The 15,335-nt window shown below is 43.5% G+C and overlaps 1 protein-coding gene across 1 annotated transcript in view; it reads left to right on the top strand.

Annotated features, from left to right (window-relative positions):
* Nucleotides 1–14,801, top strand: part of PANX1 (pannexin 1) — a 44,555-nt gene extending 29,754 nt beyond the window's left edge. Inside the window, exons 3-5 of the mRNA XM_090267843.1 lie at nt 10,541–10,766; nt 11,895–12,557; nt 13,126–14,801. Coding sequence (XP_090123969.1) covers nt 10,541–10,766; nt 11,895–12,557; nt 13,126–13,205 — 969 coding nt within the window. The 3' untranslated portion in view covers nt 13,206–14,801. The remainder of the gene's footprint in view (nt 1–10,540; nt 10,767–11,894; nt 12,558–13,125) is intronic.
* Nucleotides 14,802–15,335: the final 534 nt, after the last annotated feature.

The following is a 15,335-nucleotide window of genomic DNA, read 5'->3' as shown; positions in this document are numbered from 1 at the left end:
TGTCCCCTGGGCTCGGGTGATTGAGAGCAGTAGGGTTGGTGGGAAGGAGACAGATTTGGGGTGTCACAGAAGATGCAGCCAACAAGATGTACTGATTGGACATGAGAGGAAGAGAGAAAGATCAGAGTCAAAGATACGACATGGCCAAGGTTTTAGCTGCTAGGTGAAGGTGAGCCATTTGCTGCTTTGAAGAAGTCTGGGGAAGGAGAAGGTTTAGGAGGAAAACCAAAGAGTTCTGCTTAAATGCGTGAAATCAGAGATACTCCATGGCCCATGGCCCAAGGGGGTGTCAGGTAGGCAGTGGACTGTGGTTCTGGAGATTTGAGGGTGGGGGGAGGCATAAATACAGGGAGGCGGAAAAGTAGATTTACAGTTGTTTGTGTGGAAAAATAATACAATAAGTAATAATACAAGAATAAACTCCATGTTTCATATACTCAAAACTGTAAACCTACTTTTGCCGTGCCCTGTTGCTCTAAGCCACCGAGTTTGTGGGACTGGGTTCTGACAGCCCTAGGAACCCAGTGCAGGTGGACAGAGAGGGAGCCAGAGTACAGCCTAATTGGAGGATTTGAATGTTACTGTGGCTTTCTGAGCCAGGCCAGATTCGGTAATCACATCTGCTTTATTTTCACACTGACCTCTTTTTCAATTTTTTTTTTTTGTGTGTGTGACAAAATATACATAACATAAAATGTACCTTTTAAACCATTTTTGGTGTGCAATTCAGTGACATTAAGTACATTCACATTGTTGTGTGACCATCGCCACCATCCATCTGAACTTCTTCATCTTCCCAAACTGAAGCTCTGCACTCATCAAACGCTAACTCCTTGTTTCCCCTTCCCCAGCTGCTGGCAACCACCATTCCACTTTCTGTCTCTGAGTTTGCCTACTCTAGGGACCCCAATTAAGTGGAATCAAATAATAATATTTGCCCTTTGGTGTCTGGCTTATTTCACTTAGTGAAATGTTTTCAAGTTTCACCCATATTATAGCATATGTCAGAATTCCATTTCTTCTTAAGGCTGAATAATATTCCATTATATTTATATGCCATATTTTATTTATACACGGATGGACACTTGGGTTGTTTCCGCCTCTTGGCTATTGTGAATAATACCACCACGAACATAGTGGTACAGATATCTTTTTGAGTCTCTTTTTTAAGTTCTTTTGAACAGATGCCCAGATGTGGGATTGCTGGATTTTTCTTCAAGTGTAGAAACTTTCCTCTTGGTTTTCTTTTGGCTTCTCCACATTCAGTGGACCCATGCCTGTTCAGATTAGTGTGGTCATCCCATCCAGGCTCTCATTTCACAGAGGGGACGCTGAGGACCACAGCAGTTGATGCCTTGTCCAAGGTCCCATGGCCAAATAGTGGGAGAGCAAGTGGCAGATTGCAGATGTTTTTCACATGTGAAAGGGTGCATGTTTAATTTGCACGGCTTCAGAAGTCTGCACTCTAACCTGTGGGTGAAAGTTACCAGGTGGTGAACTTCGGCTTGACCCACAGAGGGTCATTCCAGTAGAATTGCTTCCAGGAACAGAACCCACTGTTGACTCGGGAGGTCCTTAGTTCAGGGTGGGTGTGAAGATGTGTGCCCTCTTCCCATATCTTCATTGCTCATTCTTGCTGCCCATCTTTCATGTAAAATCCCGACTCCTGAGATGTACTCAACACGCAGCTACATCATCCTCACCCCCTCAGTCATTGGTAAGATGTCTCTGTCCCAAGGTGAGGTCTGTGCCCTCCCAGAGGACACATCTGGCTCACCATTCTGTCGTATCTCTAAGAACTTTCACCTCATTTCCACTTGTCATTCATTCCCGTGGTCTCCTCGCCCTGAGTTCATGAAACCTGGAATCAAATGAGGGCGTCCCTCTCCCTACCACCACCTCCTGCCCTCTGGGGCCCTCCCCCACTGCTTTCAGAGAAAATGGAAGCCGCCACCTGAAAACGTTGCAGCTTCCTGCCAGCAGCCCTGCCTGATGTCCCCATGGCAACGCCAGCCTCCCCATCCCCACCCCGTGTGATAAACGGAAGGGGCGCCTTCTCCTGACCAAAGGCTGGACCCCTCTGTGTCCCGCTTGTGTTCTAGATGCCCCCAATCCCTGTTTGAAGGAATCCTCATCCCCCATTTTTCTCCTCTGCGTCTCTTTTCTGCAGGCTCTTTCTGTTAACATTTTACCTCGTTTGTTTGCATTTAACTGATCTTCTCAGGTCACCAACAAGGAAACTAATTCTCACTCATCAGGGCTCATCCAACTTGGCCTCTCTCTGAAGTCTGGTTCTGTGGACCACGCCCTCCTGCAGGTGCTCTCTCCACTCCAGGGGCAGAGTCTCCCTGGAAGGCTCTTTCTTTTCTGTCCCTCCCTGAGTAGCTGGGAGTCCACTGGAGCTCTATCCTAGGCTACTTTCAGTTCTCCTGCTTCAGCCTATCCCTAGATAATCTCATTTCCCACATGTCATCAACACCCAGGTCTCTTTATTTTCAACCCAGCCTTCTCTCCTGAGCTACAGATCCACACACCCAGCTGTGTCCTGAGCTTGAACACTTGAAAGTCTGCTGTGTGCTTCCCACACTTGTTCAAAGCTGAACTCACTTTCCCTTCCTGTTCTGCTGGGACCTGTGACCTCAGCCAGAAATCTCAGAGACATTTTGACTCCTTTCCTTTCCCCGGTCAGTCACCGAGTCCGATCAGTTCTGCTTTTGTAAATAGCCCAGAAATCCTTCAGTCCTACATCCACCACTCTAGAGCACCCGGCCAGCCGTTGTAGCCTTGCTGCATTTGTTCCTGCTCTCCATTTCCACATAATCACAGGTGGTCTCTTGCCTGTCTGACTGTCATTCCCCTAAAATGAAACAAAAAAGCTTCGAATCCCTAAGAAATGTCTCTCTCTCTTAGAAAGCAAGCCATTTTTTCTAACCAGGTTCACTCTCCCCCTGGCCTCTGTGAAGCACACCAGCCTCACTTCTAGACCCAACTTCACCACCCATGTGTTCCAGGGACCTTGACTTCCCTCGGGTCTCATGTTTTGTGGCTGTTTGAAACATACTCTGCTTTGATGACTCTTCCCCTGACAACCCTCCTCCCTCCCCCAAATCTGGCTAACTCCTTCTGTATTATTCTGGTCTGAGCTCAAATATCATTTCCACCTAGCAGCTTCCTCTGAACCTCTAGAATCAAGGTTTTTGCCAGTTCAAATTGCTTCCAGAGCCACATGGGTCAATGTGAATCCTCTAAGAATAAGATCGTAGGGCCACGGCATGGATAGCAAACTGCACACTCTGCCTAAGACATACAGATCCTAAAATAGGGTACTAGCTAAGCAGAACACCAGCCGCACGCCATTCTGGTCAGGGCTGCTTGGTTGTACATTCCCAGAGCATCTGCGCTTTTCCTGAATCACCCTGGGATATGTTAATTCCTTGCCTTAATTTTATTTCATTGATTGTTTATTTCTAGGACTTAGATCCATACAAGCAGATACCGTGCCCAGGTCTTCTTCATCAGCATACAGCTGGGATAGTGCACAATTCATGGTGGGTGTGCAAAACACGTACATGTAGGGGAGGGGAGGAATAGGTGGCTTTTATGTCCTGTTCAGAACCAGACGTAGTTCTCTAGGAGCATCTGACTCTGGGTGAGAGGCACAGGATTTATGTGCATCCTTCCCAGTTCAGTTCTGATGCCAGAGTGAACACCAGGAGACCCAAATTACCCCCAAAGAAGTTACTCCATGTAATATTTAAATGCGTTTATCATCAGCATAGAGTTTATGGCAGTGATATAATTAAGACTATAATTTCTCCCCACTTACGTCTTTCATTCTCCTTTCCTCTTTCTCCTCCCTTTCTCTCCCATCCCATTGATTTCTGGTGGTCTGGTACCCGTTAAGGGAAGTCTTTTGTGCAAATGTGGGTGCATTCAAGGATGCCAGCAGGTGGCGCCTTAGGACTTTTGGTTAACTGGCCTTTTTTGGAGGTGTTCTGTTCTTTATCAAGTTCAAGTTCATAATGTAAGGCAACTGGTAGGCAAGATTTATTTCTGAAACAGAAAAGCAGATTTGTTTGTCTGTTACTGAAAAACAGAAGCAAACAAACTATAAGAACAAGAAAATAAAATTAACAGAGTTGTCAAATTTTTCTTTATTTTTCTTAAGTGGCTTTACAGAAACGTAGTTGGAAGGGTCCCCTGAAGCTGCTGGACCAGAGCTTTTCAAACCTTAGCACTATCTGTGTGAAACTATAGGATCCTGCATGCCATTCAAACCCTGAACTGGAACCTGTCAGATTAATGCTCAGAGTACTGCTTTTATCCACTTTCAGAAGACTATTGATGCTATTGGCTCAGCTTGGATTCCCTTAATGGATACCATTAATCTAGACCCATTTTTTCCAAACTCTATGTGCACACAAATCACCAGAGAGCTTGTTGAAATATAGACTCAGATTTGGTAGGTTTGATGGGGCCTGAATCCTGCATGTCTAACAGGTTCCCAGGCAGTACTGAAATTGAGAAGCAAGGGTTCAGAGTAGGAGTTGGCAAATTACAATGTACATGCTCCAGCCAAATGCAGCCCATCACCTGTCTCTGCAAATGGTTTTATTGGCACACAGTTATGCTCGCTCATTTGCACAATGCCTGTGTCTGCTTTCACACTATTACAGAGTTGAATAGTTGCCACAGAGGCCATATCGCTCACAAACACTTACTGTCTGGCCCTTTGCAGGACAGTTTGCCCACTCCTGATCTAGAGTACTACAGCCCTCCTGCTGATCCGTTGAATGGAAACGCCCTGCGTCACAAGACACTTCATTCCATTTTCATACAGCTCTTTAGCAAAGTTTCTTTGTGCTTCCTTGAAACTGATTCTAATTCTGTTGACAGGTGTCTTTTTCATCTTTCACACACAAATGCTCTGCTTGCCATCTTCTCTCTTCCAGGTTTGTCCTTATGTTAGGTGCCTCACAGAACACCACCCAGCACAAAGCCTTGGCTGTCTTCCCTTGAGTGCAGAGTGAAAGGGCATACCACCTCTCCTCTGTCCTCTGTCAGCCGCTCATGGGATGCACTAGCCTTTTTGGGTAGCCCCGCACTCTTGACATCTATATGTGGGACTGTTTTGAAGCGGGTTACTATCTGAACATCATGGAGCTGAGAACAAGCATCTTGTGCATCTTTTTATTTCACTTCCTCAGTACAGTTTGTTCTTGGTTTATCTGTTTCCTACTTTCTGCCCAGTCCTTCCCATCTCTTCAATTCTCTTTTGCCCAGCCCTTAAGTGATAGGGCCTTGTGTCCCTCCCTGCTCCTCTTGTCTCCTCCTTCCGCACATTATCCTTGGATGCTCTTGGCCATGCTCTTGGCTTCGACCACCTATATGCTGCAAAATCCTCAATCAGAGGGCCAGCCAGCTTTATTTCTTTCATTTTCAGTTATCTACTACATGTGTCTACCAGGATGTTATTTATTTTTATAGTTAATTTATTGTTGTTCTGTTACAGTTGTCCCATTTTCCCCCCATTGCTCTCCCCCGTCCTGCCCACCCCATCCCTTCTCCCACAGTCAATCCCCACCCTACTGTCCATGTACCAAGATGTTCTTGACCATGGGTATCTCATGTTTAAAATGTCTCATCTTCTTAGGTCTGCCTTCCATCTTGCTCATTTCTACTGAGTTTGTTCCTTCTTGTTTCTTGATTTTAACAAGAATTAGCCTCACTTCTTCCCCCTTCCATTCCCCACTTCCAAGTGTGCAGTGAAGGGTGTGTTTCCCCTGCACGTAGCTCTCAAATCCGCCCTCCCCTCTCCCACAGTTGCTACTTTAGTTCAGGCCTTATCACTTCCTGTCTGGTCTCTCCCCTCTGCAGTGTGTTCCCTTCCCCACTGCTGTAGTGGTCTTTCTAAAATCAGTTTTATCACGCCGTCCACCAGTGGCGCCCCATTGTGCATATAGTGGGAGGCCGAGGGCTTCATGGTTCAGTCCCTGTTCTTTGTGTGAGTTTCTGAAGACTGCTGTCACCAATTGCCACAAACTCGGTAGCTTCAAACAACAGAAATGCCTTCTCTTACAGCTCTGGAGGCCAGAAGTTAGAACTCAAGGGGTCAGCAGGGCTGGTGTCTTCTTGAGGGCTCAGAGGGACAGTCTCTTACTGCCTCTCTTCTAGTTTCTGGTGATTGCCAGTGACCCTTGGTGTCTGGTAGATGTATCATCACTTTACCTCTGTCTCCTTCACATAGCTTCTCCCCTGGGTGTCTCTGTGTCTTCATACGGTCTTCTAAGAGGGACACCAGTCACTGGATTGGGGCCCACCCTAATTAAGTATGCCCTCATCTTAACTAATTGCATCTTCAAAGACTATTTTGAAATAGTGTCACATGCTGAGGTTCCAGGTGGACATGAGTTTGAGGAGGATGCCATTCAACTTAATACACCCTTCTAGCCTCAGCTTTGACTGCCCCTCACTGTGGGCTTGCTCATTTCATCTGGTGCCCCGACAGGTGAGGATTCACCAAACAGACAAGGAGAAACAACTCCAGCAGAGGAAAGATGAGGAAAGATGATGTCCAAAGGGCCACAGAGAAGGTGAAATTTGAGCTATCTTAATATAATATAAAATGTTTTATGAGTTTTTTTTCCTCATAGCGCAGATGTTACCTCTTTAATAGAGCCTTCCTTGACCTCCCCACAGACATTTCTTCTTCTTCTTTTCTTTTTTTAAAGATTTTATGTATTTATTTTTAGAGAGAAGGGAAGGGAGGGAGAAAGAGATGGAGAGAGACATACATTGATTGATTGCCTCTTCCACACACCCCAACGAGGGACTAAACCCACAACCTAGGCATGTGCCCTGACCAGGAATTGAACTGGCAACTTTTCGCTCTGTGGGATGATGCCTAACCCACTGAGCCACATTGGCCAGGGCCCCAAGGACATCTCTATCCCCTCAGTACCTACGTATCTTATGGTCATCACTTTTATGTTTTGATTGGTTAATTATTAGCTTTGTTTTCACCTGGCCTGGGGCAGACTCCATACACCTCATCTGTGGGGCCACGCTTTCAGCCCACTGCCTAGTGCACAGCGGTTCTTAACCTGTGGGTCGCGACCCCTTTGGGGGTCGAACGACCCTTTCACAGGGTCACCTAAGGCCATCGGAAAACACATATAACTACATATTGTTTTTTTGATTAATCACTATGCTTTAGTTATGGTTGGGGGTCACCACAACATGAGGAACTGTATTAAAGGGTCGCGGCATTAGGAAGGTTGAGAAGCACTGGCACATTCAAGGTGCACAGAAGATGTTTTTGAATGAATTTACTCTTCTGCACTTAATCCCATAAGATGTGATCACATACATTTCAGGGATGAGTTGTTTAGGCCTAATTGGGCAGTTCTTGGCCTTAGATGAGGTAGAGGGGATTTTAACACAGAGGGAGGTTATGCTGGATCCCCTCCGTGGTTCCTTCTTTCTGGGGGTTCTGTTGTTCTGACTACAGCCCCTTTCAGAAAAATACATACTTTTTTAAGACAGATAGACTAAAAATTGTGCCAACTGCTGGTTCCACATTGCTTTCAGAAGCTTCATTGTCATTGGAGGAGCTCAATGCCACCATGGCCGTCATGCAGAACAGTGTAGTCGCCACCTGGAGGGACACTGAGCATCTCAGACCTGATCTGGAGCAGACAGAGCTGCAAGCAAAGCTGCTCGCGTCCAGCAGATGCAGTCATAACACTGAACAGTTTTCCCATGTTCCTTATTTGGATAAAAGGATTTTAAAGACTATGATTTAATACTTTTTTTATGCCTATTTTAGTTGAATTGTTTTGAATACCACCATGTTACAGATTCACTAAAAGTCACCTTTTTATTTTTGATGGGGAATAAAAGAGGTTTCACTGGAGAAAACCAAGAAATGGAGGCATTCAACTACATTTCTAAGGGGTAATCAAGGTACGAGGATATTTTTGGGGAAATCAAACACCCAGTATATAATACCTTTAAACATTCACTTTTTAATCACAATAAGCTGTGCCGAACTGCGCTATGGTATTACTTATTGCACCAAGTGGGCATCTTAGAAGAATTGCCACAGACTGTGAACAGTCACTTTTTAATTCAGAAGAACAGCTTGAGGTAAAATATTGTTATTCAAATAGCTTTGAAACGAAAGTGGTCTGTAAAAATGTTTCACATCCCCAAGTTAGAAATAGTTTCCTCTGTGATTCCCAAAGAAAGTGCCTGGGTCCTTTGGTTATGCGAGCAGCATGAACTCCACCTCACACAGTTACATTTTTATACTATAGAGCACCCTTCAGAGTGGGCAAGGATTGAAGGAACACTGCTTCTCACTGCAGCCAACTCTGAATTATACAGCCCAAATTCAGCTAATCATAGCCTCTTTTGTGCGACATTGTAGCAAGTTGGGTTAACAATTTTGAGAAACCCCATCCCATGCCAGAGCCCCTGTGTGAAGTGGCTGTGTTGGTGAGAGGGCTTTGGGAAGTTCAGAGCCACCTGAGGGATTTCTCTCTTTCCTTTGCAGCAGGGACCCCTAACCTGTGGTCTCTGATGGTATCAGGGAGTTTGTAACTGGGATAGGAAAACACGCATCTGCTTTATTTTTTATGCACTTCTAACTAAAATTTAACAGTAAAAAATGTGTGTGTGTGTGTATGTGTGTGTGTGTTGGTGAGTGTGCCACAATCCATAGCCATATTAGTGGCACTTATGACTTTGTTATCCACAGAAATCACAGATAACTTGAAATACGATTTCCCCTTCACTGCTTCACAGTGGCTGTTGCTAGACCATCTGTTAGATTCTGTCAAATATGTTAATACAGAATCACATGCAAAATTGTTTGAAGTATTTTATGCATTTAAAAATATTATTCTCCATGAAAAACCAGGAAAGAGGAGGTGTCACAGAACCAGGAAGACTAGGGAGACATGACAACTAATGGGCTGGATCTTGGAACAGGAAGAAGACAATCATGGGAACACTGGAAAATCCAAGTACAAGTCTGGAATTTAGGTCACAGTAATGTGCAACTGATGGGTTCTCAGTATTGACAGGTGCACCATGGAAATATAAGATGCTAACAGTGGGGACAGCTGGGTGAGGGGTATTCAAGAACTCTCTGTACCCTCTTCGCTGCTGCCCACAACCAGAGATGTGTGAAGTGGAGGTTTTGTGTCAGTTCTGGGCCTCTTCCTGTTTTATAACTCCGAGGAACTGTGGGGAGAGAGCCATCCAAAGGTAGGGATAAGTTTTCAGAGAAGTAAAATAATTGGCAGTGTATGATGGTGGAAAAGGCATGGCTTTGGGGTCAGAGGCCAGGCTTCATATCCTGGCTCTGTCACCAGCTTGGTGCTCTGCAGCTAGTAAACTGCTGCGGACCTCTCACCGCCTGCAAAATGCAGCCATCAATAAAGGCCTTGCCTTTATTGTCATTGTGAAGGCTAAAGGTAACATGCCCATTGCATAGCCCTTTGTTGGTTTTAGCTGGTATGTTTTAGTGCCTATTAAATGCCAAGCACCATACTAAGCATTTTTCATAAACTATCTAATTTAATCTTCATAATACCTGTATTACATGACCACTTTACAGATATGGAAACTGAGGGTCAGAGGCTCAATGACCTCTGACCCTTAATGGCCCAAGGCCAGTAAGTTGAGCCTAAATTTAGATCTGAGCTGACCGTAGTTCATAAATTTTCTGCATCTTCTCTTGAGGCTAAACCCTTCCTGAGCACCCGACTGATCTGGTTATGGGGCATTCTTCACTCACCAACTTCTGAACCCCCCTGTTTGTTTTGCACATACATCCACATCTGGATATCCTCCTCCTGACACTGTCGGGCTTCTCCCGACTTGAGATTATCCAGCTGTGTATGTAAATGAGGGTGTTGGGTTGTGCTCAGGTTTGTCCAAATATAGAAGGTTTGTTCCTCATTCTGTGATTTCTGACTGCTTATTTCAGTTGTTGGAGGGATGATTAGTGAATCACTGAAGCCTAAATTTGTTTCCTATGTTTTGAGCAAAGTTATGCATTTCTGTGTCGTTCTCTCAGATTCCAAGATGAGGGTTAGGGAGGACAGAGCTCTAAGCTTTAATGACCTTCTTAAAACCACAGCAATTAAAAACAAAAACAAAAACAAACAAAACCCTAGCAGAAGCCACTGAGGCATTTCACCTCTTCCTTGATTGGGATTTTGTTGAGGGATTACTCAAAAGGACATGCAAGTAATTTTTTTTTTTTTCCTTCTGTAATTAGAGGAGACACCTAGTTTCACCATGTAGTGGCCAGTTATTTCCAGTTAAAGGAGAAACTGGTATCAAATCTTACCTGGACACATGAAGTTAGCCATAAGAAGTGGTTATTAGGTAACGAGCCTGATTTCCACAAGTGACATGGACACCCACGTTTGTCTCAAAATGAGGAAGCCAGGGCAGCACTTAACATGGTCAGGTGACTTTAGTGGGGGAGGTCTTCAAGCCCATAACTTGCTCTCTTGTGTTTCAGTTTTTCCCCTACATCCTGTTACTGTTCGCCATCCTCCTGTACCTGCCCTCCCTGTTCTGGCGTTTTGCAGCTGCTCCGCATATTTGCTCAGATTTGAAGTTCATCATGGAAGAACTTGACAAAGTTTACAACCGCACAATTGAAGCTGCAAAAAGCGTGCATGACCACAGCCTGAGAGATGGTCCCTGCACAGTTCCTTCTGGTCCTAATGAGAACATAGGGCAAAGGTAACTTAGACCCCAGCAGGAACCAAGCCAGGTTTTGTAGTGCACGCATTCTCCGCCCTTTTCCTGCCAATCTGGGCTTCAGGTTCCCATTACCAGTAGACCGGGGTGGGCGGGGGCAGGGTGGGCGTCATCCACCTGGTGACAGTTTGTGGGAGCCAGGAAGGCTCACTCTCCCTAAATTTTACTCCCACCTGTATGTCCCAGCACTATGCTCACAATCAAGAGTCCTCCCCTTGTTGAGTGAAGCATCACTATCTCATGTTCTAAAATGCAGTTCTAGTAGAGGTAACAGGTTACAGTACTAGGTGTAGCCTACTTGCTTTGACCTCCACCTTAATAGGGAAGCCCAGAGGATTATGGCCACTGGGCAGGTGTGACGGAAATGGGGAATGAGTAGGCAATGCCTTGCCTTTTTCACATTCTTCCTCTGGTTTTTGTTATTAGCAATAGTAATTATAATAATAGCCCTTATTTTAAAAATCCTTAATATATTCCAGGTACCATATTGAATTCTCTAAGTACATTATCTAATTTAACTCTCAGAGCATCATTTTCAGCTAAGCACATTAATTTATCTCCGCCCCCCACAACCCTCTATTTTCAGATAAAATCGTTGTCCTATAACAATCAGTGAGCAAGATGGAACCTGAACCAGAGCTGTCAGGCCTGCAGCCTGAGCCCACGCCCACTAGCGGTTTGCTTCCCGCCCCTTACCAATAGGAAGCACATGTGTTCTGCTTGGGCTGCGAAATTCATTTTTACTTTATTCTGCACACTTGAGCAGAAAATCATAGTTTAAAAAAAACCAGAAAAATAAGAACTATCAAATTTACTTAACGAACATGTACATTTACTAGGTACCAGGTGTTCTAAGAATTTACAAATAACTCGTTTAACAAACTAGATTTTTTAAAAAATATTAAGGGGAAAGGTGTTCTATTATTGCATTTCATTCTTTAAAAAAAACTGATTTTGTTCTCTTGTACTTAAGTTACAAGTAGAGGAGTACAGGAGGGAAGGCGTTTGAGATTTTTAGGGTGATATTGTTGAATGTGTTCATGTCTTTAATACTTGATGGTCTTGGGTTCAATTAATTTTTTTTTGTTTGTTTTTTCTTTTTCTTTTCGGTTTGTGGGAGAGACCTGAAAGCCACTTCAAGTTCCCAATTGTGCAACAGTACTTGGTGACAAAGAAAAACTCTAATACTTTAATTGTCAAGTATATCAGCTGCCGGGTGCTAACACTCAGCATTATACTATTAGCATGTGTCTACCTGGGCTGTTACTTTAGCCTCTCCTCCCTCTCGGATGAGTTTCCCTGCAGCATCAAATCAGGGATCCTGAGAAATGACAGCACCATCCCCGATCAGTTGCAGTGCAAACTCATTGCGGGTGGCATCTTCCAGTTGCTCAGTTTCATTAACCTCGTGGTTTATGTTCTGCTGGTCCCCGTGGTTGTCTACACGCTGCTTGTTCCATGGCGGCAGAAGAAGACAGATGTTCTCAAAGTGTATGAAATCCTACCCACTTTTGATGTTCTGCATTTCAAGTCTCAAGGGTACAATGACTTAAGCCTCTACAACCTTTTCTTGGAGGATAATATAAGTGAACTCAAGTCATACAAGTGTCTTAAGGTACTGGAGAATATTAAAAGCAGTTGTCAGGATATCGACACAACAATTCTCCTGACTAGCCTCGGCAAGATCAAGGTGGACACTGTTGATGGCAAAACTGTCAAGCAGGCTGAGATGACGGGAGAGGAGCAGGGGAACCAGATGGCAGAGCTCAAAGGTAAGGTTAGCTTTCAGGGACTGGCTGAGGAACCCACAGAGAGCCTTTGCAGCAATCCTTTATGAATGATTGACAGTTTTTGCCATGCCCACCATTGGGCATTAAACCATTTTCCTAATGTGGTCTTAGGTGAAACCCTCCAGTACTAGGAGAAAGAGGGAAAGAATTGGGGCTGCCCCAAATTTCCAAAGAAGGAAAGCATCTGTGACTTCTCTAGACTGTTCTCGTTCTTCTCCTCATTCTTTCTGCTTCATACTCTGCCTCTTGCTCAAGCATTCCTCCTTGCCGTCATTCTTGCTTATTTTTCTCTCATGTTTTAGTACCTTTCCTTCCTGTACCTCTAATCCTCTTGTATTTCATTCTCTGTCTCTTTTTAAAAAGGAATGAAAGTTTATTGGTTTAATTGTTGCCCTGACCTAACTTTACTGTGCAATGAAACTTGGCTCAGAAGCAACACCTGGCAAGGCAAAGAACGCGAGATAGATTTACAGCAGAAGAGAAGTTAATTTGTGCTAATGGTTCCTGCTATGTGCCTTCTGTCATGGACATTTGTTTTCCATTTTGACAGATCCGAATATACACAGTGGAACTAAAGCAAATAATGGAGAGGGGAATGCTCGACAGAGACTTCTGGATTCTTCTTGCTGATGATTATTTTGTGAACTTCAGATCCATGACTTCTGTGACGTGGGATTCATTTTGGTTAAAGCGCCTCTGTCGGATTTCAACTGGTTTGCATGCAATAAATGGTTCTTGGTAGTGACAGGACACGACGTACGGAGTCCCTAATGAAAACAGCGATGAACAAAATGTGGAGGGAGAACCAGTCATGAACTTCCTTTGAGAAGCAATGCAGAGATTAGTAAACCACAGCAAGTATATAAGTTCTCATCAAATGAAAAGTGGTCAGACTAATCAAAGTAAGAGCAGTAGCCCTTTTGGTGCCTCAAAGAAACACTTTTCTGTATAGATGGTGTGATGAGACTCAGAGCTACTGGAAAGCAAGGACTTCAGGAGATTTTTTGTTTTGTTTTATGAAGTAATAATAAGCTTGTCAGCATACAATTTAATATGGGTCTCCTACGTACCCTAATGACTGTTGGGTAAGAAAAACCTCCACCGCTGTGGACCCAGAAGTGGGCCTGCTCTTGGTCTCATCCTACACTGGGAGGAATGCTGGGCCCTGGTCTTGCACACTTGGCTTCCTTACACTGCTGCCTGTGAGCCGTGACTAACTGAGACCCTCTGACCGCTCTTCGTCGCAGTCTGTTCTGAGAGGCCCAGGCCCAAGCACTGCTCTGACTGAAAACTTTTATAAGATAGAGTCTAAAGGATATTTAATTGTGACTTCTATACAGGAAAGAATGCTTCTAAAAGAGCCAGTGGGGAAATCGGAACATACAGAACAGGTTAATTCAGTCACTCCCCAAGGGTGTTCTTCAGTGCATTCCTCTATTAGCAAAAGCATTTGAAACAGATGTTCCTTAAACAAATTAACCGAATGCTTAAAGTGAGGGACATTTTGCCTATTATGATCAGAACATATAAATGACAGCTGCCATATGGCATGCCTGGGGCCAGAACAATTTAGCAGTTTACTTTATTTATAATTAAGCACATCTTTTAAGAATGTATTTTAATTTAGAATCATATGGTGTCAGAATTGAGCCCATTTGGGAAGAATATTCTAACATTGGTGGAGAATTATAGAATAAATGTTACAAATAGGTATACATATAATATAAATTCAAACATTATTTCATAAACATTTAAGGTGGATTCAGAATATGTAAAAACTTGAACCAATTCTGACCATGTAAATGCATCGTAGCTGTATTTATATTTTATACAAAATTCTTTAAAATGACATCTGTGGACCTCCTCATTTTTATTCATAAGAAGTTTAACACATTGTTAAAGTGAGTAATCCTCAGGAACCTCAAAGTTTACATATGGCTTTAGGGACAGTTATTGACCTGATCTAATGACTGTTTTGTGAAAAACAAAAGTTATATAAGCTGCTCTTTGTTTTTCAGATTATTCCCAAAAGCAGATTTTGTGTGTATGTGTGTACTTCTGTGATGGTTCCAAGGATGCAATCAGTGGTTTAAATTATTCTTATTACTTGATATTTATTACCATTGTAGTGGAAATGGCAATAACATAAATAACCGATTTTGTTACATATTTATATCATTGTATCTGAGATGTTCGATCACAATTTTTTCATTAGTTTTTATAATTTGAAAAGATTTCTGAAATATATTTTTCTATGATATGCTTCCCCCCCCCCAAAAAAAAGCCTCATCTTTTCTATAGACTGCCCCTAATTTGTATTTTGAAGCAGTAAAAGTGGATATATTATTTAGGAGATCAGGAACTCTTAAGTCCTGTCATGTGTAATTCTCTTATCAGAGTTAAAATCTGGCCTCTGTTCATTTCCCCATTCCTTCTCTCTGAGCTTTGATAGGGTCTGGGATGTCCCAGACCTCACTGGTCACTGACTACATGGGTAGGAATGAGACAGGTCCTCATCTTGGAGGAGTTCAGAGTCTAGTAAAAGGCAGTGAGGAGAGAGGCAGGTACCAAGAAGAGTAGCCACAATAAAGGCCCTTACAGAAAACTCACAGCCAATGCTCTGTGTTCCTGGGAAACACCATGTTGTTTTCTTCTTTCTCAGTTTATGTTCCTGATGATTTTGAGAGTCTAGTTAAAGTTTTTCCCAGAGGCTCTCATTCCATGTTCCCTAGACTAAAGCTTGAACAAAACCATATCATA

The sequence above is a fragment of the Furipterus horrens genome, unplaced genomic scaffold (assembly GCF_987537825.1).
Source record: "Furipterus horrens unplaced genomic scaffold, mFurHor1.1.pri manual_scaffold_2, whole genome shotgun sequence".
NCBI lineage: Eukaryota > Metazoa > Chordata > Mammalia > Chiroptera > Furipteridae > Furipterus > Furipterus horrens.
This window is presented reverse-complemented; position numbering and strand designations above follow the sequence as displayed.